Source organism: Stegostoma tigrinum, chromosome 26 (assembly GCF_030684315.1).
Source record: "Stegostoma tigrinum isolate sSteTig4 chromosome 26, sSteTig4.hap1, whole genome shotgun sequence".
NCBI classification, from domain to species: domain Eukaryota; kingdom Metazoa; phylum Chordata; class Chondrichthyes; order Orectolobiformes; family Stegostomatidae; genus Stegostoma; species Stegostoma tigrinum.
The window spans coordinates 13986321-14011552 of NC_081379.1; the positions used below are offsets into that span (position 1 = coordinate 13986321).

A 25232-nucleotide genomic window follows, 5' to 3' on the forward strand; every position below is an offset into this window, starting at 1 on the left:
GGTACAAACATGGATGAAAGAGTTGAATTCTGGAAGTGAGGTGAGAATGAATCAGCTTGCCCTGGATTTCACTGAAGGAATACTTCCATGTACTTTCCTCAGCCCAACCATCATCTGCTTGTTTAAATGACTTCCCTCCATCGTTAGGTCAGATGTGGGTTTTGTGCATTGTGTAATCATCTGTGTTCAGCGCTACTCAATTCCTCGGCTACTGAAGTCATCCATGTCCATATGTGTCAAAATCCAGGATAATAGTAAGGTTTGGACTGAGGACTGAAAAGTAACATTTGTGCCACACAAGTGTCAGGCAATGATCATCTCAGAGAAACTACTAACTCATTACCATTTAAGTGGCATTACCATCACTGAATGCTCCACTATCAATATCTTTTTGGGGTTACCATTGACTAGAAACTGAATGGGACCAGTCTTGTAAATACTGTGCATCTACAAGATCAGATCAGTGTCTAGGAATTCTGTGGGAGTAGTTTCCCATTTGACCGTGCAGTGCCTGTCTGTAAGGCACAAGTCATGAATGTGATGAAATTCTCTCCACTTACTTGGAAAGGCTGTAGCTCCAAAACAACATAAGCAGAGGGTGGTGTGTGTATGAAATGAGTTGCAAGAAGTGTTGTTGGAGGCTAGTACAATTATAAATTTAAAAGGCATCTGGATGGGTACATGATTAGGAAGGGTTTAGAGGGATATAGGCCAAATGCTGGCAAATGAGACGACATTATTTTAGGATATCTGGTTGGTATGGATGAGTTGGATTGAAGGGTCTGTTTTTGTGTTACTTCTGACTGTCACTCAAGAAATGTGACACCATCCAGAACGAAGCAGTCTGCTTGATTTGGAATCCCCTTCACTATCAACACACAGTAGCAATAGTATCTCCCATCTACGGGATACACTGCAGTAACTTACCAAGGCATCTTCAACACGAGCACTTTCCAAACCTGCAAACCATCACCTAGAAGAAGGGCAGTGAGTGTGTGGAACATCGCCGCTTGCAAATTCCCCTCCATTATGTACACACCATTGTGTCTTCAGACTATTGCTGATCCTTTTATTTTTGCTGGGTCAAATTCTAGAACTCCTTCCTAACAGCACTGTGTTGTCTCTACATCTCCATGGACTGCAGCAGTTCAACAAGCCAGCTGACCACTAATTTCTCAGGGCAATTCTGGCTAGGCAACAAATGCTGGCTTAGCCATCAACATCTACTGGCCAGATCTTTAACAAAGTGTTTACCCAAAGTGAACAGTAGCATGTGGTGTCTCACGTGGAAGTCCTGTAAAACCATATCTAATGTATTCTGCCTCTGCAATGCGAGCATCAAAAAAAAATTGTACACACAGTTGCATGGGTGGGTGGATACAAAAACACAATCCAAACTCAACATAGTTGGGAGTAGCACTAAATAGAACATCTGTAAAAGTTGACAGCAGAAGTCAAAACCAGAAACAACCTACTAACTAGACTTGATGGAGCTTTGTGGTATTCCGCTGTCATAACATTCGGACCTCAGTGCTGGCCTGATTTATATTCCACAGCACACTACCCTACATCTGTGTGGCAAAACGCACTACATGCACATCTTGCTGACAATTAATTGAAAATGATAACTGCATCACACTATAACCTTCAGCTGGACATCCCTCTCTGGATTACTTTCCTTACAAACATCATCCCACGATATCAGCCAACTGATTTTAAAAACTCACAAGCTGGTTGAAACTCTGCTGCACCTCACATATCCACTCCATACTAACTTGCTCATCTAGCTACTGACCACATTCCATTCTCAGTGCCTGAGATGAATCAACCATCGTGAGCAAACTGTAACAGCACACATCCTTTGGATCAAAGAATGGGAATGCTGGAAAGTTACTAACACATCTTGTGACAAACACAGGCTTTTGAATCACCACGGTGACAGTGGTCTTTGCTCAATAGATTCAGGACAAGGCAGGACCCTTGAGAAGTCAACTTTCGTTGCTGAGGCCTCACTATAAGCTGCTAATGCATTTACGGAGAAATACAACAAATTACTAAGGAATGTTTCCTCTGAAGACTAAGTGCCAAACTAATCGGCTTCACCTAGGCAATTAGGATATTTCTTGCCTTTGGGGATTTGCAGTTGCTAGATAAGTAACATGGAGTTGTTTTAAGATTGCAAATATGAGATCAAATCTTTGCTGGAGCCATGTTTATCGAATGGCTTCCATTTTGTGAAAGAAAAAAAATTAAGGCTTCTGACATTCACTGCGTGACTACTGAATACTGAATAACAAAGAACAATGCTTCATTGAACATTTCTCCTATTCATCATCTTTCGGTGAGATCCTGAAACCCCTTAATTGTCACTATCTTTGAATTATTGGAGCCATCAGTGCATGTCGTCTTTCTCTCATAGCAGAAAAAGAAAGTTAGTATGTCTTGTGCTGTATTAGGAAAGTACTGTTCTTTCCCCAAATAAAATCTAATAGAAAGAAATAATTGAAACATAAACATGAAAATGATGGAGCTAATAACCTGAAATTTGTTCAAATACTACTTAGAATTTGCATAACATAGATTTTAACTACCTTCAACAATTAATTATCAACCTCTGAAGCTTTTACCTTTCTCTGAAAATGTTCCATCTCTTGCCCATTTGCAAAAAAAACTCTAGGATATTCACCCAAAATTGCAAGCTAATTATCAGTTCTAAGTTCTGATTTCATAAATGTATAATTGATCTACCTTGTGACTATTTGTGTTAATTTCTATAAAGAAATAGGAAGATTAAATTTGCATTTACCAATATATTGTTATCCTAATAACTTTTTTAGCAACATGAATCTGAATAGCGGAAAAGTTCTGTATTGTGCACCATTTCATTAGCACAGAGGCAGCCCTAAATTATTTACATATAATAATTGGAAAGCATTTTTTTGAAAAGGTTGTTTTAAAGATTTTAAAAATGACTTACTTCCTAATTTTAGGCAGTATTGGGATTTCTCTCCTCTCTCAGCTGTTTGAAGTGTAAGGCTGTAAAATGAGCTTTAAACTCAACTTTTTTTTAAAGAAATGCACCGATGCCTAATAAACTTTTCACACTGATCCCCATAGCACTTTTGTGAGGCCACGCTTTGTATTGAATTAGAAACTAGTTTTGCATTGGGGTCCATTTTTTTTTTTGAGGTTGAAAGTGCCCAAAGACATTACTTAATGTTCCTACATTCAAGAGTCAAGGCCTCTTGGATTTTGAAAATTTATATGCAACTTCTCCAGTTCGGTACAGCCTTTTTAATTAGCACCTTTCAGAAGATGCTGTACTTTGTACAACCTCACCATATAGAATTGACTGCAATAGGGCAAAATAGATGGTGGATAACTTCAGGAACTTTTGAATAAATGGAATAATTTTTGCTCTGAGTCTTCATCAAATGTGAAGAAATGCTGCATCACATTATCAATCACTTGATGACGTAATACTTTAATAAATTTGATATATTACAACTTTGAGTAATATGTCTTGTCTTCGAGTAACCAGTAAACATTGCATACTAGCCCATAGGTTTGAACAAGACCAGAACGATGCCATGGTGCTTGACTGGTTAATGGTCGCCACTCTTATTACTGCACATTTTCATATCGATTCACTTTGTGCCAATACTTTGCTCATAAAAATGAAATTGTGACCGGGTCAATTCGTATAGTGTCATCTTAGTGGAATTTTCAGCTCTGGATTTGGAAGTGTAATTTTGAGAATATTGCAAGACTTAAGCATATTTGCAGTACAGTATTGAAGGTTTGTTGAATTGCTACAAGAAGCTGTTGTTTGGCTGGAATGTTTAAGTGAGATTCGCTACCTGTTGAAATGACCGTAAACAAATTGTTAGGATCTGGAGTTGAGATCTAATTAGAATCAACCAGCCTCTTTGCTTGTCTGTTCTACGCATAGGCATAGGATGATTATTTGAAAATGCCATATCTAATAGGTTTAAACAAGCTCCAATTTAGCAATAGTTTGAACAAATATCCTTTTGATGAACCATCCATAATTTACAAAAGCTTCAGAAACTTTTGAGATAATATGGGAAGGATGTTATTAATTTGGAGAGGATATTATTGGGACTGGAGAGTTTGAGTAAAAGGAGAGGCTGGACGGGCTGGGACTTCTATCTCTGGAGCATAGGAGGTTGAGGGGTGACCTTTCATAGTGGTTTGTAAAATCATGGGGAATAGATAAAGTGAATAGCAATGCTCTCTTCCATAGAGTAGGGGAGTTAAAAACCTAGAGAGCATAATTTTAAGGTGAGAAGAGAAAGATTTAACAGGGATTTGAGGCGGGGGAGGGCAGCAACCTTTTTCTCCAGAGGTTGTTTCATCTGTGGAATGAACTGCCAGAAGAAGTGGTAGATGCAGGTAGGGTTACAACATTTAAAAGATATTTGGATGAGTTCATGAATAGGAAAGGTTAAAAGGCATATGGGCCAAACGCAGACAAGTGGGACTAATGTAGTTTGGAAAACTTGGTCGGCATGGACAAGTTGGACCAATGGATCCGTTTCCATGCTCTGATTCTACAATTATGACTCTGACTATAATTTACTCATCACTCTGCTTCTAAACAATGCTTGTTTTTTTTTTAATTGTTCACTCATGGGATGTGGTCATCACTGCCTGGTCAGCATTTTATTGCCTGTCCCTAGTTGGCCTTGAAGGTAGCCATGTGCCAATGCCTCAAACTACTGCAGTCTATGTGCTGCAGGTTGCCCCGCAATGTCCATCAGGATTTTGACCCAGCGACAGTACAGTCATGACAATATATTTCCAGTCAGAAAGGTCAGTGTCCTACAGGGGGGATTGTAGTTGTTAGTGTTCCCATATATCTGCTGCCTTTTGTCTTTAGAGATGGAAGCCTCCTTGGGTTTGGAATGTGCTGTCTGAGGATGTTTAATGTATTTCTGCAGTGTATCTTGTAGATAGCAGTAGGCACGTGTGCTGACCATCCGTGGTGGTGGCAGAGGATGTTTGTGGATGTAGCACCGATCAAGTGGGTTGCTTTTGGCTTGGATGGTGTCAGCCTTCTTGAGTGGTGATGGACTGCACCCATGGCAAATGGGGAGTATTCCATCACGTTCCTGATTTGTGCCTCGTGCCTCGTAGATGCTGGGGAGTTGGGTGGTGAGTTACTTGCCACTATATTCTTAACCTAGCCTCTGAACTGTCTTTATAGCCTCTGTGTTTATGTGATAAGTCAAGTTGAGCTTCTGGTCAATGGTAACCCTCCAGAATGTAGACAGTAGGGATTCAGTGATGCTAACTTGGTTGAATGTCAGGGGGTGGTGACTTAGATTGTGTCTCCTATTGGACATGGTTGTTGCCCAGCATTTTTGTGGTGTGAATGTCATTTGCCATCTGTCAGCCCAAGCCTGGATGTTGTCCTGATCTCGCATTTGAACGTGGACTGCGATAATATCTGAGGAGTCACAAATGGTGCTGAACATTTGTGCAATCATCAGCAAACATCCCCACTTCTGATCTTGACTTCTGAGCTTATACTGCTCAATTTCTATTTTTCTTTTGTAAACCCTATAATTTTGCCATCTTTTCTTCCAGAATTTTATAGTACTTGTTCTTGAGCTCTTTAACTTTCTTTACGTTATTAATATTGTTTGTGTCAGACTTCAAACTTGACCAAAATCCCTAATTGTTTTCAAGCAGAGTTAGCCAGTTTAATAGAGCTGTTTGGACTTGGTATATTTTTAATTCTAGTTTTACTTTTGGTATGTTCTTATTACCATAGTCTTCCAAAAGACTAATGATTGACCAGGCTGAAGGTTTATGACCAGTGGCTTGTTATTGATCCTCCCATACAATAAGAGTGAACTACATTTTTGTGGGTACAGTGTCACTTGTGTGTCAAACTGGGTCAGAATGGCTGTTTTCTTTCCCTAAAGGACGTTAGTGAACCAGATGGATTTTGATATGATGGTTTTATAAATTATCCAAACATTATCTCAGTTACTGAGATTATTTCTTAGTTGAATTTCCACCAAGGGAAGATTTGAACCCATGTCCCCAGAGCACTAAACTCGGTTTCTGGAATGCAGTGATATTACCATGACATAATCATTTCCCTCTAGGATTCAGACGAGTGACATTATTGTCACAATGATGCAGTACTGAGTTGGATGTTTTCCAAATGTGTCAGAGATTACTGGAACAATGGTGCATGCAGATATTGTTATGATGCTGCTGAATTGAGTTTTGATTCCTCTCATGGTCAGAAATGTGATTTTTAGGGAATTGAAAAGAAGAATGGATGCAGAGTCTCATTTATTAAACAAAAAAGTACATTTATAATGGGGAGTTTGATTATGTAATATGAACTGTGGGGAATCCTGTTACAAATTATCCATTTTTAAGTTGAATCTCTTACAGAATAATGGGACTTAAATAAAATCTTATGTCCAAGAGTGTAGCCCAGGTCAATTTGTAAATTTTTCAAACTCTGCAGAGGCCTAGTCTCTGTACAACAGCGCACCCCTTTTATTTTAAATGAAAATTCATTCCTTCTGAAACTTGCAAGTAGTGCTAATTTTATGGTTTACCGTTGGATGTAACACAGGAAAATGACTGAATACTTTGACCCCCTTCTTCAGCTAAAACTCTCAATATGACAAGCAGTTTGCATTCACCACATTAAAGGTTCATTTGGGAGTATTAGGTTTCAAATGGCTAATGTTTATAACTATCTTCTAATCTTTCTCGCATTCTCCTCTTCTTATATGAAGTGATCCTGCACAGTGGTGCTCATTCCTGTGTGACCTGGACACTGCTCTTTTATGCGTCTTCATATTGCAATTTCACATGGAGGCCAGATATCCATGATTCCTGTAGTTAGAGGGAATGACACTTGCTTTTCCTACTTTAGTTTTAATTAGGCACAAATGAACAACTCACGCTTTAACATCTGCATTTCTGTTCTTGACCCTATTGAGAATGCATTAGCCACCATGAATCTTTTTTCAATAATGTAAAACTGCCTGTAAATTTCAAGTTCAGAGTAGTATGCAATTGGTTGCCTAGATAGGGCTAAAAGTTATAATGAACTTCAAAATTTGGAAAATCATTTTCTGCTTGTCACAACAATTAACAGCATTTCTGCTGCATTCCTTGCTTACTCACAAAACATAATTTCTTTAATGTTAAAATAAATGTGGCAGAGTAACTGAGGGGCAAGGTATCGTGCGCAACAACTTCCATAATTAGTCAATTGATATTTTTTATATAGAGAAATGCCCCAATGCTCTATGTATTGCAAAAGGAACAGCCTGAGAGCCAAAAATTTTAAAAGGGGTGACCAAATGTTTGTCCTTGCAGTTGGTTGTCAAGGAAAACAATGAGGATTTAGATGAAGTAACTCCATAAAAGATTTAAACACTTAAGAGAAGAATTCTAAATTTGAAGCATTGGGGAAACCTGATGCTAATGTGAGTCAGTGTTAACAAATGTGGAGAAGGTGGAAGCAGAGCATGAGACCTGGGTTAACTGCCATTTAAATACAATAGTTTAGTTTTCTCTCTCTCTATAATGGCTTCAAAGGATGAATTTCATGTGAGGAATTAGACATTCAAATCTACCGCATTCCTTTCTCTGAAATGTATTAATGAGCTAACTGACCTGATAACTTTAAAGCTTCAAAAAGGCACCCGACCCAGTGCACACTTTTTTAAAAAAAAGTGAAGAGCGATTAAAGGTGTAATGTTGTCATCAAATTTTATGAACACAACAGTCATTCTTTAATATGTTTCTACACCAGGTGTCTCAATGTGCTTTGTTCTCCAGGTAGATTTAGTTCCACCTTTAAAAGGTGCATTCTTGTGTGTGCATTTTTAACCGCACCAGCAGAAAGTGCTGGAGCTATTTCTTGTTCAGTCTTTTTTGCATGCATCTATCAAACTGATGTACAGAATAGCTTGTATTTTTTACAACAATTTTTTTTAAATGTAATAAATCATCCCTGGATGCTCTGTGGGAGCATTAATCTTGAAGCTTTTGTGTTTCTCTTTTATTTTTGTCAGCTCTAATGCCATTTGTTTAGCACACATTTTCTAAAGACAGTTTTTTTGCCCTTTTTATTTGACTTCAAGTTTCCAATTCAGGTCACTGCATTGTGATTTATAAACATGGAGTTAACACAAGTGGTTTCACTGCAGATACTGCAATAATTCCCATGAGAGGAAAAAAAAAATTACATTTAGTCTTTAAATTTGTTTCATTAATCAGATTTGTCTGTTTTAATGTGATTGACTTAATGTTATCGACTTAATGTTATCACTATTGCGTTCTATAATTCAGTAAAAGATGCTAATAATCATAATACAAACTGAGCCAAAAAAACCCCCAAAAAAACAAATTGCTGGAAAAGCTTTGCAGGTCTGGCAACATTTGTGAGGAGAAAGTAATGACCCTTCTTTGGAAGCTGGGATGTGTTTAGAGACCCAATGATATCTGTAATAGTCATTTTTGGATGGCCTCTGTTGTTCTCAACTTGAACAAGTACTCTCATTTGTTGGTTTTACTATTTTAAAAATTTCTTCAGTCTCAAATATTTGAAATGTATTTTCCTTTTTTTGAATTCTGTTTGAATTTTGACATTACAGCTTGATATTTTTTCTTTTTTCTCCTTTTAACGCCACCATTACAGCTGCCATATTTTCAGGGTGGGCTCGCAACACAGTATAGGAAGGAAAGTGGCTACAAGATTCATCTGGACGTGGATTATAACATCGTTGGTTAACGGCACTCTTACTGAAAATGCTTCCTTTACAATTACTGAATTATAATGTTGTTGTGTATTTGTAATAGTTACCTCCTGTCTGCATAGCCAGGGTAGGCTATTTTACATCTGTTTCGTTATAACCAATTCTACATTACAGTGTGTTGTCCCTGGACACAGACAGGAAAGTCACAATCGCAATTATAGGATGACATATTTATTCAAAATCTAGTATTTCCCCCCCCACGCCTTATGCAAAAGCATGTTTATGTCAGCAGCTGTGGTAAGTCCAACCCCTGACACTGACAGTAATTGGACCTTTTGTTTACAATGCAAAGTCTTTGTCATGCCTCAGTTTGGGTTCTCTAAGTTGTTTATTGGAAAATATTTCTGTTTCTCATTAAGAATTTATTTTGGGTTTTTTAAAAAAAAAGTGATGGGAAACCTAGATTATAAATGAGTATTTATGCTATCATTTGGTAAGCTGGAAGGTTGAATTTTTAATTAGTTACACCTGCATAAAGCAGCAAACTGGTAATTGCTCTATGCCTTGTTCTTATGATTTTTTGATTCAAAAGATGAAGCGACTAACTGTTGCAAGATACTTATTCAGTTTGGTATTATTTTAAGAGAAGCAGGAACTATTTTTAAAATTTTTGTTCCATCTGGTGCTTGACCATTTGAGTTCTCAGTGGCTGTTTTGCTTTTCAAAATGTGCAGTTCTGTCTGGTGACGTGAAACTAACATTAAATTTGTGGGATTTCCCCACTTACCGTTTGAGTGACCAATACAAGGTGGAGAGAACAGTGGGCAGAATCCAACAGTACAGATATGTCATCAAATATCCTGAAATAGTTAATGGCTTTAACCCAGAAAAGCAAAGTAATCTCTAAATAAATAGACTACACAAAGTTCAGCTTGATCATGGCTCCAAAATGAAAGGAGAAGAGTGACTATAAGTGGAATATTAATAAGGTTTTCATATTTTAGTTAATGTTTAAGCCAACCGATTTAAAAGTCACCTTCTGAAATTGATTGAAACAGAATAAGAGGATAGTGTGGAGTGAGAACTAAGGTGTGTTAGAATGGCAGTCTATGGGTGGGTCAAAATTTTGGGGGAGAGCGAGAGCGATAAATTGGTCATCCAAACTTGTGCATGGCAAAGACCACACATTCAGTACTAAATATAGCATATTAGTGAGGAACAGGTGCAGATAAATCTTGACATGGAAAGTGCTTTTGGTGACTGGGGACGAAACAAGTACAAGTACAAGTACATGTGTTGATTCAACAGTGACAGGGAAAAAAGGACTTCAGAAAATGCAGCGAATAATGCATGGGGGATTCTAGTGAGGAACATTGTTATAGAAAACCGCTGCTATTCTGCAAAGTAAGGAGAGGAAATATTCAACTTGCTGCTGGGAGCTTCACTGGAACTTGTGGAAATGACATGAAGCAGATGAGCAAAGCCACTAGGGCGGAATTTTTAAGATTAGAAACCTTAATAGAGAAAGGGGGAAGATGGAGCTGCTGATGGGATGCAATCCTTGATGATAGGTGACGACTGAAAAAAAAACTTAAAACAGAGAAAAAGACATGGTGCTTCGTGGTAACAAAGAGTACTTTGAGTTAGTAAAACAAGTGTTTATCCTTTCCCCCAGGCAGGGCTGACTTGCTAGACATGACCACGTAGTGGTGATGTGCAGTTGAGTAGGAAGAAGCTCCTGGTGGTTGAATCGGTTTCCTTGTTCATTTCTGACCTTAATCCAAGACTTCATGGAATCCAGTCTGTTAACTAGCACTGTCTCAACTTGACTTTGTCATTCCTCCTCGAAAGAGCTGTACAATTCCTTACACCTGAAGCACAAAACTGAAATCCCAGAAGAACTTGTACAGGAGCTCTTGGTTACTCAATTTTCCCCTTGTTGCCCACACAGACGAGGACTGCTTTGTCACCATTGGCCATTTCCCAAGGATGAGAAATTTGTCTGTGTGGTGAGGCAATCAGCTTGAAGAAATTGTCTATTTTCTACAAAACTGCCCGGAAAACCAAGTATCATCCACTATTAGCAGCATGAACTAGCACACGCTGATTGCATTGCATTGGATAGGTTCATCTGGGAAGTGCTGGCACACATGACATTCATCTCAACAGGGAGCACCACAGATTTTAGAATGATCAGAGATCATGGAATTAAATGGACAATCAAATCCAGGATCTCCAAAGATATTAGTTCTAACATCCTTGCATTAATGTAATAACTGAACTACTTATCCAATTGTTACATGACCAAACACAATCATTCCAACTCAGTTTGCCTCAAAGATAATGAAAATTAGATGAGGACATTAGATTCTGGCTGTGGAGATAATATATTCACAATAGATGGAATGATACATCAAAGCTTAAAAAGGTATCTTATTTATCCTGAACTGAAAACAACAAATGCTGGAGATCACAGTGGGTCATACAGCATCCATGGAGACATAGCAAGCTAATGTTTCAAGTCAAAATGATTCTTCAGAGACTCTGAAGAGTCATCTAGACTCACCGTTTTCTCTGTGTGTGCGCTGTCTGACCGGCTGTGATCTCCAGCATTTTGTTTTCAGTGCAGATTCTAGCATCTGCAGTAATTTGCTCCTATGCAGCTAATTGTCCAGACTGTTCAGAAGAAATCATATTGGACTTCAAGTTAGCAGGTCTGGCAGAATCTGTAAAAGAGTTAATTTTCTGTAGCATTTTCAGTGTTTGTTTCAGATTTCCAGCATCTGCAGTATTTTACTTTTATCATGTTCACCTGCTTTGATGAATACTAAGCTACCCAAAAAGGCAAGCTGTCAATTAGTAAAATATTGTCAGTCTAACAGAGTGCCTTTAGATCAACTGCCAAAACATGTGGCATACGAAATACACCATGGGAACAGTGCTTGGAACAGGAAATGTTGCACATGATGATTCACAGTAGCATTCTCAAAATGGTTAAGCAATCTATATCCCATTAACCAAAAAAATTAATGGAAATTATGAAACATTCATGATTTTTTGTTAAGCTAGCATCGATATCCTGTGTGAACTTTATAGGCTTGAGAATGCACGTGCATTGACGGTTGAATCCTCAATGCTCCACTTAAGTTCTGAGCGTTGCAAGGGCACAGAATATAATTTGGGGATGAGGAGTGATTTGGAGAGAGAGATTTCATTATCCATACATGCAAACAAAATAAACATTTCAACTGTAAACAGAATAGTTCATAATTCACTTGATAGTTTTAGGAAAATAATCTTTGAATGCTATGAATATTTTCTATTCTTAAATTCTGTTTAGGTTAAAGTTCAAATAGTTGGAATTCAATATCAGGATTCCTTCCAAGAGATGCGCTTGTTTTTTTGACTCGGGTGTAATTTCCTCTCAGGTAGACTTGGAAGTAAGAGTTAAACTTGGAGATTTTATAGTCTCTAGTCTCTTAAAAAGGGCAGGATGGTACACCTTTTTGGAAAAAAAACAGCAGCTGTAGCAATGTTTTTTGCTCACTGCCCAAGCACCTTCTGCGCCTAAATAGAAAAGCTGATTCATTAGTGCTTATCCCTTCATCATAAGTGAGCATATTTGACTTCACTGTTCCTGACCATCCAGCAGCTAGTGGACTAATTCATGCAGCAGACCTGGACAATATACAGGTTTAGGTTGGTAAGCAGCAAATATTTGTCTTCCCCCAAAAAGATGGCAGACAATTACAAAGTATGCTTTGAGATTCAATGATATTAACATTGATAGGTATCTCTTCAGTAACATCTGTGTATCACTGTTGACCAAAAGCTCAATGCACCTGCCACATACTTGCTGTGAATACTACAACAGCTCAGAGTTTAGGTATTTTATACCATGCAATTCATCTCATGACTCTAAAAGGCCTCTCCATCAGCCAAAGGCACAAATCCAGAGTACTAGAGAATATAAGCAAAATATTGTGGATGCTGGAAATATGAAAGAAAAACAAAGTGCTGGAGAAACTCAGCAGGTCTGGCAGCATCTGTAGAGAGTGAAACAGCTAACGTTTTTGAATCCAATAACACTTGCTTGATTGAAGAAGTGCAGCTGTGAAAACATCCAAAACTCAATACCATGAAAGACAAAGACATTTTCAGCTTCATCTAGCTGTTCACCACTGTCTTACTGCACCATATCATCTACAAAATGTACTGCAGTAAGTCACTACTTCAGCAGCACCTTCACCTGTAAGAGCAAGGACAGTAGATGTAGGACAAGAAAACATTCCCTCCAAGTTACATAGGTATCCAAGTCAGGATGAAATCTCCACTCCATTTCTCAGTCAAAATATGGGGCTCTAAGAACGTCACAGTTGCAATTCCAGAAGAAATCTTACCTGGAGGGCATCTGGGCATAGGCAATAGGTGTATGCCTTTCCAGCAATGTCTACATCTTGAGAATTAACTTGCGGCAGCAACTCTATTCTGGCTGACTTTGCAAACTGAACTATCTAAAGAAGGAACCTAATCTTGTTCAGGGCAAGTTTGTTGAAATGAAATGCACCCATGAATTGGGGGTAGCTGTCATTCTGAGTCTTCAATGATTGGTGGTAACTGTTGTAGGATGTTGTAGATTTAGCCAAAAATTTGTGTATAATGGAATGAATATTTCATCTTCTAAAGACGACCTGAATTGGTCTGAATCCACAATGGAACTGGAGCAACATTCATATCCATGCGTTACCAATGACCTAGGTGGTGAATTTTCAATGTGGGGTGGAACACTTGGCCCTTCTCCCAACTCAAGCGTCTATGACTAACCACCCTAGTTATTCACCTTGGCTACAAATGAATTGACCATTGCAAAGAACTGCTATTCAAAATTCCAAAAAAAAAGAAAATTCCTAATTCCTTCATTATCTTTTTTTTCAAGGGGAGGTTGGGGGGTTGCCACAGAGAAATTGATTATTTTATTTGGAAACTATATATTTCCTACAATGCTTTCCCCATTACAACATTTTGATGTAGAACTGCTGCTACAGTCCTCAAATGGTTAATTAGGATTGACTGTTGATGTTTCATCCATCAACCAGGTTTCGTATTGGAGCTTCACACTGACTTTGTCAGTTAAACATACAGGTAATAATTGTATAATTCTTGGTTAATGGCCCTTTCTTTGGTGCTGTGCAGGTGTCGGCGTGGCGACGGTTGTGATTTCATTCTTGCTCTGTACTTATTACAATGTTATTATCACCTGGGCTTTATACTACCTGTTCAACTCATTTGGATCATCACTTCCTTGGCAAAGCTGTAATAACACATGGAACATTGTGGAGAACTGCACTAATGGATTTCCTGGGAATGCCACTCACCTTCGATCTGCCAGTCAACAATTTTTTGAGTGAGTACAGCAGGGGATTGTACTGAAAACAAAAGTAGCTTCCCTTCCCTTCCCTTACTGTTCATAACTATTTTACTTGGGGAAAGAAATTCTAAACTCACAATAGTGTGGTCCATTTAAAGAACCAGTAGGCCTGCTGAAGGAGCAATTCTGATGGTCTGGATTATGGATACCAAGCAGGTCATGTTTGGGATAAAAATCTGTTCAGACATTTTCCCACAACTTATTTTATAAATCTCACTGAATCTGCAACTAAGGCACTTGCCTTAGATACATAGCTTTTTAAAAAATCACTTTTGTAGGTGTATTATGATATTTTAATGGCCAAGATACATGGCCCATCAAGTTTCTTTGGCCCTACACTGCTTGTCATATTACAGTATTCGGAAAGTATCTTGTTCCATCCTTTTTAGGTCCAAAGTGGACAACCTACCAGTTTCGTACTCCAATCAATTTAGCACAGTTTTACCAATTACCATTTGCTGAATCTATTAATTTTATTGGTAACTTTATGCCTCTATTTACATTGTTTACATTGGTACCTGCCTTTGTGTCATTGGCAAATTTAGATGTCTGGCTCTCAATCCTAACACCTAATCAATAAATACATTGAATAGTTAAATTCCAACACAAATCCTCACAGGACACAGTAATTCCCACCCTGCCAGTTAGAGTATCTGCCTGTTACATATTCTGTCTCCTGCCACACTTTGCTAATCAGGTCAGTATTGCCTGTTCTGTGAGCTTCAGCTCTCGAGAGGGATTTTTTTTTTAGAATACACAAGTTTATCTCATTCATATAAATAACATCCACAGGCACCATTTTAGTCATCAACAATTCAGTCAAGTTCAAGAATGACCTAACCTCTCAAAATTTATGCAATTCCGTCATGATGGTGATTCCTGACAACAGATCTTATGCTAACTTATCAGTCCCTGGCTGCCTGGAGAGCGGAGTTGTAGGGTATTTGCATGTTGAAGATTTGCAAGGTATCCAGTTACAAAACTAAAAACTAAACAGGAAAGTTGTAATATTCCTCATGCTCCTGGACCCAGTTCAGTTGAAATCACTGTTGAAGCATCAGCACTAGTGAAGGCTAAGAATGCAAACCGATGCAGCTGCATTTTGCAACTTTTCATTATTTCAGACAATCTGGGATACTGGTAACAATTTTTACACTGGCTCTAACTGCAAAATGTCCTCTCAGACAGTATTGTTAAATGTTTTAGATGGCGTGACCCTTGAAAGAAAGACTTGCATTTATAATAGTGCCTTTCCCTACCTCATTATATCCAAAGCACTTTACAGCCAATGAAGAACTTTTGCAATATTATCACAGTTGCAATGAAACACAACGCATACTTTATACGTAGGAAATTCATGTAAACAGTAATACAATTATGACAAAAGTCTATTTTTATTGATTATAAAGGGATAAATCTTGGCCAGGATATTGGACAGAGTTACCTTCCTGTTTTTCAAATAGTAGCTATGGCCTTTTGTCTATTTGACAGGGCCTAAAGGGCATCAGTACAATAGCTCATGCAAAAGACAACTCTGACATTGCAACATCCTGTCAGTCAGCCTAGATTTGTCTGCTCAAATTTTTGGCTTTTAACTTGAATTCACAACCTATTACTCAAAAGGTAGGACTGTAAAATGTTTTCTGAACTGTGAATATTGTACGCTTTAGGCTACAAGAAGACAGGGGAATTTGTTCATTAGTGTCCAGCTGCAATTTGTCCAAGTACTGGTTGCAGTTACAGCATTACTGTACTTATGGTGTATAATAGTCAGTCATCCCTTGCTGCAACCTATATCATGCTAATATATGAAAGTAGTAGAAAATCACAGTTCACTGTTTTCAATAATGAACTCTGAACCCATGCAAAAGGTGAACCTTCACCTGGGGGAGAAAAAAAATGCTTCGTCTAGGTGAGTGCAAATCCAACAACAGAGAAAGCTCAATACCAGAACAAAGCAGCTCCCTTAATTAGCCCCCGTCTAATATCATTGACATTCATTCCCTGCACTAGTGATCATAGAATCCCTTCCGTGTGGAAGCAAGCAATTCGACCGTCCCACCCTCTATCCTAGATACTACGGGCAATTTAGCATGGTCAATCCACCTAAACTGGACATCTTTGGACTGTGGGACAAAACTGGAGCAAACCCACACAGACCCAGGGTGAATGTGCAAACTCTACCCAGACAGTTGCCCAAAGCTGGAATTGAACCCAGGTCCCTGACATTGGAGCAGCAGTGCTAACCACTGAGCCACTGTGCTGCCCAGTGATACACAGAGCCTACCATCTACAGGATGCACTATAAAGACTCACCAAGGCTCAACAACACTACCTTCTCAACCTGCAACCTCTACCCACAACAAGAACAGGGACACTAAATACATGGGAACAGATTCCCAGCCCAAATCTCACATCATCTTGACTTGAAGTTACATTGCTGTTCATTCAGGGTCACTGGGTCAGAATCCCGTGACTCCTTCAGTAATAGTACTGTGGGTGTGCCTAGTCTTCGTGGACTGCAGTGATTCAAAAAGGCAGCTCACCACCATCTCCTCAAGGGCAGTTAGGGACAGGCAATAAATGGTGTCTTAGCCAGTGATCCCTACATCTTGTGAATGAGTAAAACACACTCCCTTGTGAAAGAGACTGCAGCAATTCTTGTTTTAAATGATTCTGATCCCTTCATGCCATTTACCAAACTCAGCCAGGCAGTTGGGCTAACACCAGATTACCCTGAATGAGTCCCTTTCTCATTGGACATTTTCCACATGTACCCTGATATTTATTGTGACTCTTCAATGATTTTACTTCTAAATATGTGAAATGGGTAGAGTGAGTGTAACTTTAACCTTGTTTGTACCCTGTCAACACCATCAAGAAAGGTATTTCATGGTGAATTATGGGCAGACGGCCATTTCTGTATGACCGTTGTCTGTCTACACGAATACTAATTCATTATCAAAGCGAGAAATATTCTGGAACTAATAAATCTGCAGTTCAAATAAAGCCTGCAAATTTGCTTTTTTTGTACAGTTACAGGTTGTTGCAGATGAGTAGAGGGATTGAGGAGATTGGCAGCATTCGCTGGGATTTGTTTGGTCTACTCCTATTAGCTTGGATCATTGTATATTTCTGTATATTCAAAGGAGTTAAATCAACCGGAAAGGTGAGAAGCAGTAAAATGTGTTCTTAGAGGAACATCACAGACAAGTATTTTGCTTGACTAGTTTTGATTTTGTCTACTTTGGAAAGCTAAACTGTATGAAATGTTACACAGTGCCAAATCTTTTAATCCCAGGCTCTTTCCAGGTTTTAGTTTGGATTTAATGGTTTGTCCCAACTTGCCATTCTATTTTTAAAATGTATAGAAAAATAAAATGTTGGCATTAACAGTGTAGTAGTGTCCCTGAAGTAGATGCTACATTAGGAGACAATGTTATATGCTGAAAATGAAGGTTAGTTTTACTTAATAACTCCTATTTAATTAGTTTAGTTAATTCTAAAGGTTCTGTCAGGACTTTTACTGCAAATTTAGTCAATTCTGTGGATTTTGGATGCAGACTTCCCAGGAAAAATCAATCAATCATTCTATTCCAATTTTATAAAGAGATTGCAGAAGTTACATGAAAACAAAAAAAACTTACTGGGACAGTCCAGAAGAAATTTGTTTCCTGCAGGAAGATGTGCATCCACTAATGTTACAAGAAATGTTTTGATTTCCCTCCACTTGTTTACCTCATAACGCTGCACTTTTCTTTCCTGCTTTTTCCATTCCCCGCTCAATAGATGGGACAGAGGAAAGGAAGGATTTTCACTATCACCCTGTACATAATATATTAAGAGGTATTGAGATTGAAGCTGTCAAATTTGTCCTACTAAGCATTAGTGTTGGCCGTTCAAACACGTCGGTGCCTTTTACCCATCCCATCGCCATAACTCTATGCCATTTGTACTCAAAAATCTATTAACCTTTATATTAAATAAAAGGTTGATATTCCATAGCCTATGGATTCAAAACCTTTTGAATAAAGACTTTTTTCCTAATCTCAGACCTAAGTAACATGCTTCCTATTTTGAATTTGTACCCCTTGAATCTAGTCTTACCTGCACTTACTCTGGCTATCCCTTTTCAGTATATTGTAAGTTTCAATGAGGTCACCTCTCATGGTTTGAAAGTCTAGAACATACAGATCTGGTTGGCTGGATCTCTCTTCATTGGTCAGTCACACTGTGCCAGGAATAAGCTGGTGAACCTTTGTTACTCTCCCTTTAACACAAGATAAAGAAAATGACAGTGTCCATAATGCTTCAGGTGAGGTCTCACCAAGCTTTATTGTGTTGAAGCAAGACGTCACTGCTCCTGTATTCAAGCCCTCTTGCAATAAAGGCTAACATTACATTAGCCTTCTATTAGTTGCTGCACCTGCATGTTAGCCTTCAATGGCATATCAACAAGGATACCGAGGTTACTTTTTGCATCTAGATTTTCAAACCTCTCACCTCTAAGAAATACTCTGTACTTCTGTTCCTACCATAATAGATAAACTCACATCTTTTCCCACACGCTCGTGCCCACTCACTAAGCCCATCCAATTTCTGTGTTAGTCAATCATTAATCCATGTGGGAATGTATATCTGCAAGTCAGTCAGTAGTTTTTTAAAAGACTAATAATTCCCTATGTAAATCATAGCTTTCAATTTATTTTCCCAAACCACGTCACCCAATGTGTGCCTCCATATGTACATAATTTCCTTTATTTACATTTAAAACCCTTGCCTCAGAATGAATTATCTAATTTTCCAGCATAATATAAAAATCAGTCATCATATTGTGGTCACTCATCTGTAAATGTTCTTTTTACAACAAGAATTGTTAATTAACCCTTTTCAATTACATAAGACCAAATCTAAAATTGTAATTCCTGTTGTTGGCTTCTCAACATGTTGCTGTAGAAAATCATCCTTGATACACTCCAGAAGCTCCTCCACAGGTTTTATGCTCAAATTTAGTTTGTGCAGATTAAGATCACCTCTGGTTATTGTTGTATATGCTTCATATTTCTTTCATCTCATGATTAATACCATGCCCCAAACTACAACTGTAATTTGGTGGCCTATAAATAACTACAATGAATAGCTACTCTACTTGCTGTTAGTCAGCTGTACCCGAACAGATTCCACATATTGTTCTTCTGATCAAAGATCCTCCCTTACTAATGTGATGATCCCATCCCCTATTATCAACCCAATTCCATTTCCTTTCCTGCATTCTGAAGAAGAGTCACACTGGACTTGAAACATTAAATCTGTTTCACTTTCCACAGATACCGTCAGACTTGCTGAGCTTCTCCAGCATTCTAGAGTTTATTTCAGATTTCCAGCATGCTCAGCATTTTAGCTTTTTAATCCTCTTTCTGTTGGTCACAGAATCACTGAGTCATACAGTACAGAAACAGAGCCTTCAGTCCAAATCATCCATGCCAATCAGGTTTCCTGAACTAAACTGGTCCCACTTGCTATGTTTGGCTCATATCTCTCTAAACGTTTCCTATTCACATACCTGTGTCCAAATGTCTTTTAAAGTGTCCGAACTGTACCTGAATCTACCACTTGCTCTGACATTTCATTTCATATATGAACCACTGTGTGAAAAAAGTTGTCCCTTAGTCCCTTTTAAATCTTCCTCCTCTCACTTTGAAAATATGCCCTCTAGTTTTGAACTTGCCCACCCCAGGGAAAAGATGTTTATTATCCACCTAATTTATGCCCCTCATGATTTTATAAACCACTACAAGGTCAGCCCTTAACCTCCCAGCCAATGCAGCCTTTCCCTGTAACTCAAACACTCCAGTCCTGGAAAATTCCTGATTATATTTTTTTCTGAACCATCTCTAAATAAATAATGTCCTTCCTACAGCAGGCTAACAAGAATTGTGGCCAGTAGTCCAGAGGAGACCTTACCAACATACTGTACCTCTCAACATGACTCAATTCCTCTATTAGTAGTCTGAGCATTGAAGGAGAGCATGCCTAACGCATTCTCAACCACTGTCTACCTGTGACACAACTTTCAAAGAACTGTGTACCTGAACCCCTAGGTCTTTCTGTTCAACAGCACTACCTAGGTGCCTAACATGAACTGTATAAGTCCAGCCTCTGTTCGCTTTACCATAATGCAATACCTCACATTTATCCAGATGAGATTCCACCTGCTGCTACTCAGCCCATTGGCCCAATTGTTCAAGATGCCTTTGTAATCTTAAATAACCTTCTTCACTGTATACCACCAATTTTTGTTTCATCTGCAAACTTACTAACTATGCCTTCTAAATTCTCATCTAGACCTTTTGTACAAATGACAAACAACAATAGTCCCAACATCAATCCCTGTAGAACACCACTGGTCACAGGCCTCCAGCTCGAGAAACAACTCACCGCCACCACCTTCAGTGTCCTCCAATTATGTCAATTTTGTATCCAGTTGACAATCTTTGAATGTTCTGTTCCCAGTCCGGGTCACTATGCAACCTCGTTTTTGTAATGGCAATTAGAGATGAATGGATACAATCTATTTGTGACTTTAGATCATCTAACTTGTTATGAATGCTGTATGCATTCAGGTGGTATGAACTCAGCTTTGTTCGTTTTATATCAGTCTGCTTTTGGAGGCATACTCGATGTGTAACTTTGCTTCTAACTTTTGGTTTGCCGTGTGTCTTTTGACTTCTTGTTACCAACTTCACTTCTTTCTAGTTAGAGTTACCTCCCAATTCACTTCCCCTGATAAGTTGGTTTAAACCTACCCAACAGCATTAGCGAAAATCCCTGCAGGAATACCCTGTCCCAGGGATGCACATGGTAGCAGAAAAGATAATTATTAGCCAGAGGACAGAGCTTATGTCCTGACCTTTCAATTAATGAATGTTCTACAATTCTGTGTAAAGTATTTAACCCCAACGTGTTTTTCTCCCCTGCAATTCTCGGAATTTTTCCTGATATCAGAGAAGTTCCTTGCATTGTAACAAATGTTACTCACCCATATCTGAAGATCTTTCATGCTGGGATGGAAGGAGACATTTGGAAGCAATAACGCTGGTTGCCATGCCTTGCGGCTACTGGTTCCCAGATTGAGGTGTCTTCTCCTGTTGCTACATTAAAAACAAGTAGATGAATCAGCTCAGACTGAGAATTGGACCCAAAGCCTGGCTGTGCTGTTACCCAAACTCATCTATTGAGAGGGGAAATTAAGCTTTTTCTCTTCTTACTCTTCTGGGGAATTGCAGCTGACTGTCACTTGGCACCTACTGTTTGGAAGAGAGAGCATTAGTAGTTCTGGATGTAGGGGAAAGATCATTGGCATCGTTGATGGTAATGGATAAATCAAAACATAGTAGTGGCACCTGAAACTTGAAAATTGGTGAGAACTAATTCAGCAAAAACACAGCTGCTGAATGTTTCCATTTGTTTAAAATGGGAATCTAATCTTATTTCGGAACTTATTTCTTCTTATTAACTCTTCTCTGCCTTCCCAGGTGGTGTATTTTACAGCCATTTTTCCATATCTCATCTTGATAATACTTCTGATCAATAATGTGCAACTACCAGGCGCCAAGGCTGGAATCCTCTTCTTCCTCACACCCATATGGAACAAGCTACTAGAAGTCCAGGTAATGGAGAGGACAGTTTCTGCGTTTTGTGAGCATGTAGGGGGTGGTGAGAAGGTGCGAGCATTAAGGGCAGCTATCCTGTTACTTGGTGTCATTTTGAAGTAAAAGCTACATTTTTTTTGTGTCTATTAATATCTAAAGTAGTTGGAGACCTATCTTCACTTACTTGAAGTTTACAATTGAACATTATTGTCCGTAGAGAAATGAGAAGTAGTTGCTAATCTGATTTGAACCATGTCTCCATTGTTAAAATGATAGCAACAATATTTCCAATAGAATCAGAGATAATGGGAACTGCAGATGCTGGAGAATACAAGATAATAAAATGTGAGGCTGGATGAACACAGCAGGCCAAGCAGCATCTCAGGAGCACAAAAGCTGGCGTTTCAGGCCTAGACCCTTCAGAGAGGGGGATGGGGTGAGGGTTCTGGAATAAATAGGGAGAGAGGGGAAGGTGGACCGAAGATGGAGAGAAAAGAAGATAGGTGGAGAGAGTATGGGTGGGGAGGTAGGGAGGGGATAGGTCAGTCCAGGGAAGACAGACAGGTCAAGGAGGTGGGATGAGGTTAGTAGGTAGATGGGGGTGCGGCTTGGGGTGGGAGGAAGGGATGGGTGAGGGGAAGAACAGGTTAGGGAGGCAGAGACAGGTTGGACTGGTTTTGGGATGCAGTGGGTGGAGGGGAAGAGCTGGGCTGGTTTAGGGATGCGGTGGGGGAAGGGGAGATTATGAAACTGGTGTAGTCCACATTGATACCATTAGGCTGCAGGGTTCCCAGGCGGAATATGAGTTGCTGTTCCTGCAACCTTCGGGTAGCATCATTGTGGCATTGCAGGAGGCCCACGATGGACATGTCATCTAAAGAATGGGAGGGGGAGTGGAAATGGTTTGCGACTGGGAGTTGCAGTTGTTTGTTGCGAACTGAGCGGAGGTGTTCTGCAAAGCGGTCCCCAAGCCTCCGCTTGGTTTCCCCAATGTAGAGAAAGCCACACCGGGTACAGTAGATGCAGTATACCACATTGGCAGATGTGCAGTGAACCTCTGCTTAATGTGGAATGTCATCTTGGGGCCTGGGATAGGGGTGAGGGAGGAGGTGTGGGGGCAGGTGTAGCATTTCCTGCGGTCGCAGGGGAAGGTGCCGGGAGTGGTGGGGTTGGAGGGCAGTGTGGAGCGAACAAGGGAGTCACGGAGAGAGTGGTCTCTCCGGAAAGCAGACAGGGGTGGGGATGGAAAAATGTCTTGGGTGGTGGGGTCGGATTGTAGATGGCAGAAGTGTCGGAGGATGATGCGTTGTATCCGGAGGTTGGTGGGGTGTTGTGTGAGAACGAGGGGGATCCTCTTTGGGCGGTTGTGGCGGGGGCGGGGTGTGAGGGATGTGTTGCGGGAAATACGGGAGACGCGGTCAAGGGCGTTCTCGACCACTGTGGGCGGGGGGGATGTTGCGGTCCTTGAAGAACTTGGACATCTGGGATGTGCGGGAGTGGAATGTCTTATCGTGGGAGCAGATGCGGCGGAGGCGGAGGAATTGGGAATAGGGGATGGAATATTTGCAGGAGGGTGTGTGGGAGGAGGTGTATTCTAGGTAGCTGTGGGAGTCGGTGGGCTTGAAATGGACATCAGTTACAAGCTGGTTGCCTGAGATGGAGACTGAGAGGTCCAGGAAGGTGAGGGATGTGCTGGAGACGGCCCAGGTGAACTGAAGGTTGGGGTGGAAGGTGTTGGTGAAGTGGATGAACTCAAGGCCCTCCGCTTCTTCCTATCCCGCAGGCCCGACCAGTCCCCCTCCACCGACACCCTCGTCCGCCTAGCCAAACTCGTCCTCACCCTCAACAACTTCTCTTTTGACTCCTCCCACTTCCTACAGACTAAGGGGGTGGCCACGGGCACCCGCATGGGCCCCAGCTATGCCTGCCTCTTTGTAGGTTACGTGGAACAGTCCCTCTTCCGCACCTACACAGGCCCCAAACCCCACCTCTTCCTCCGTTACATTGACGACTGTATCGGCGCCGCCTCTTGCTCCCCAGAGGAGCTCGAACGGTTCATCCACTTCACCAACACCTTCCACCCCAACCTTCAGTTCACCTGGGCCGTCTCCAGCACATCCCTCACCTTCCTGGACCTCTCAGTCTCCATCTCAGGCAACCAGCTTGTAACTGATGTCCATTTCAAGCCCACCGACTCCCACAGCTACCTAGAATACACCTCCCACACACCCTCCTGCAAATATTCCATCCCCTATTCCCAATTCCTCCGCCTCCGCCGCATCTGCTCCCACGATAAGACATTCCACTCCCGCACATCCCAGATGTCCAAGTTCTTCAAGGACCGCAACATCCCCCCCGCCCACAGTGGTCGAGAACGCCCTTGACCGCGTCTCCCGTATTTCCCGCAACACATCCCTCACACCCCGCCCCCGCCACAACCGCCCAAAGAGGATCCCCCTCGTTCTCACACAACACCCCACCAACCTCCGGATACAACGCATCATCCTCCGACACTTCTGCCATCTACAATCCGACCCCACCACCCAAGACATTTTTCCATCCCCACCCCTGTCTGCTTTCCGGAGAGACCACTCTCTCCGTGACTCCCTTGTTCGCTCCACACTGCCCTCCAACCCCACCACACCCGGCACCTTCCCCTGCAACCGCAGGAAATGCTACACCTGCCCCCACACCTCCTCCCTCACCCCTATCCCAGGCCCCAAGATGACATTCCACATTAAGCAGAGGTTCACCTGCACATCTGCCAATGTGGTATACTGCATCCACTGTACCCGGTGTCGCTTTCTCTACATTGGGGAAACCAAGCGGAGGCTTGGGGACCGCTTTGCAGAACACCTCCGCTCAGTTCGCAACAAACAACTGCACCTCCCAGTCGCAAACCATTTCCACTCCCCCTCCCATTCTTTAGATGGCATGTCCATCATGGGCCTCCTGCAATGCCACAATGATGCCACCCGAAGGTTGCAGGAACAGCAACTCGTATTCCGCCTGGGAACCCTGCAGCCCAATGGTATCAATGTGGACTTCACCAGTTTCAAAATCTCCCCTTCCCCCACCGCATTCCTAAACCAGCCCAGTTCATCCCCTCCCCCCACTGCACCACACAACCAGCCCAGCTCTTCCCCTCCACCCACTGCATCCCAAAACCTGTCCAACCTGTCTCTGCCTCCCTAACTTGTTTTTACTCTCACCCATCCCTTCCTCTCAACCCAAGCCGCACCCCCATCTACCTACTAACCTCATCCCACCTCCTTGACCTGTCTGTCTTCCCTGGATTGACCTATCCCCTCCATACCTCCCCACCTATACTCTCTCCACCTATCTTTTCTCTCCATCTTCGGTCCGCCTCCCCCTCTCTCCCTATTT

General features: G+C 40.8%; 1 protein-coding gene and 1 long non-coding RNA gene across 6 annotated transcripts in view; one reads left to right on the forward strand and one right to left on the reverse strand.

Moving 5' to 3' along the window:
- Positions 1-25232, forward strand: part of LOC125463993 (sodium- and chloride-dependent GABA transporter ine-like) — a 102200-nt gene that overhangs the window by 56114 nt on the left and 20854 nt on the right. For all 4 annotated transcript variants that reach the window (XM_059654980.1, XM_059654981.1, XM_059654982.1 and 1 more), the window contains exons 3-5: positions 13959-14169; positions 17230-17362; positions 21729-21863. In XM_059654980.1, the coding sequence (XP_059510963.1) occupies positions 13959-14169; positions 17230-17362; positions 21729-21863 (479 nt within the window). The remainder of the gene's footprint in view (positions 1-13958; positions 14170-17229; positions 17363-21728; positions 21864-25232) is intronic.
- LOC125463995 (uncharacterized) overlaps positions 1-25232 on the reverse strand; it is a 78204-nt gene that overhangs the window by 7924 nt on the left and 45048 nt on the right. For both annotated transcript variants that reach the window (XR_007249954.2, XR_007249955.2), the window contains one exon: positions 21233-21344. This is a non-coding gene — a long non-coding RNA (uncharacterized LOC125463995). The remainder of the gene's footprint in view (positions 1-21232; positions 21345-25232) is intronic.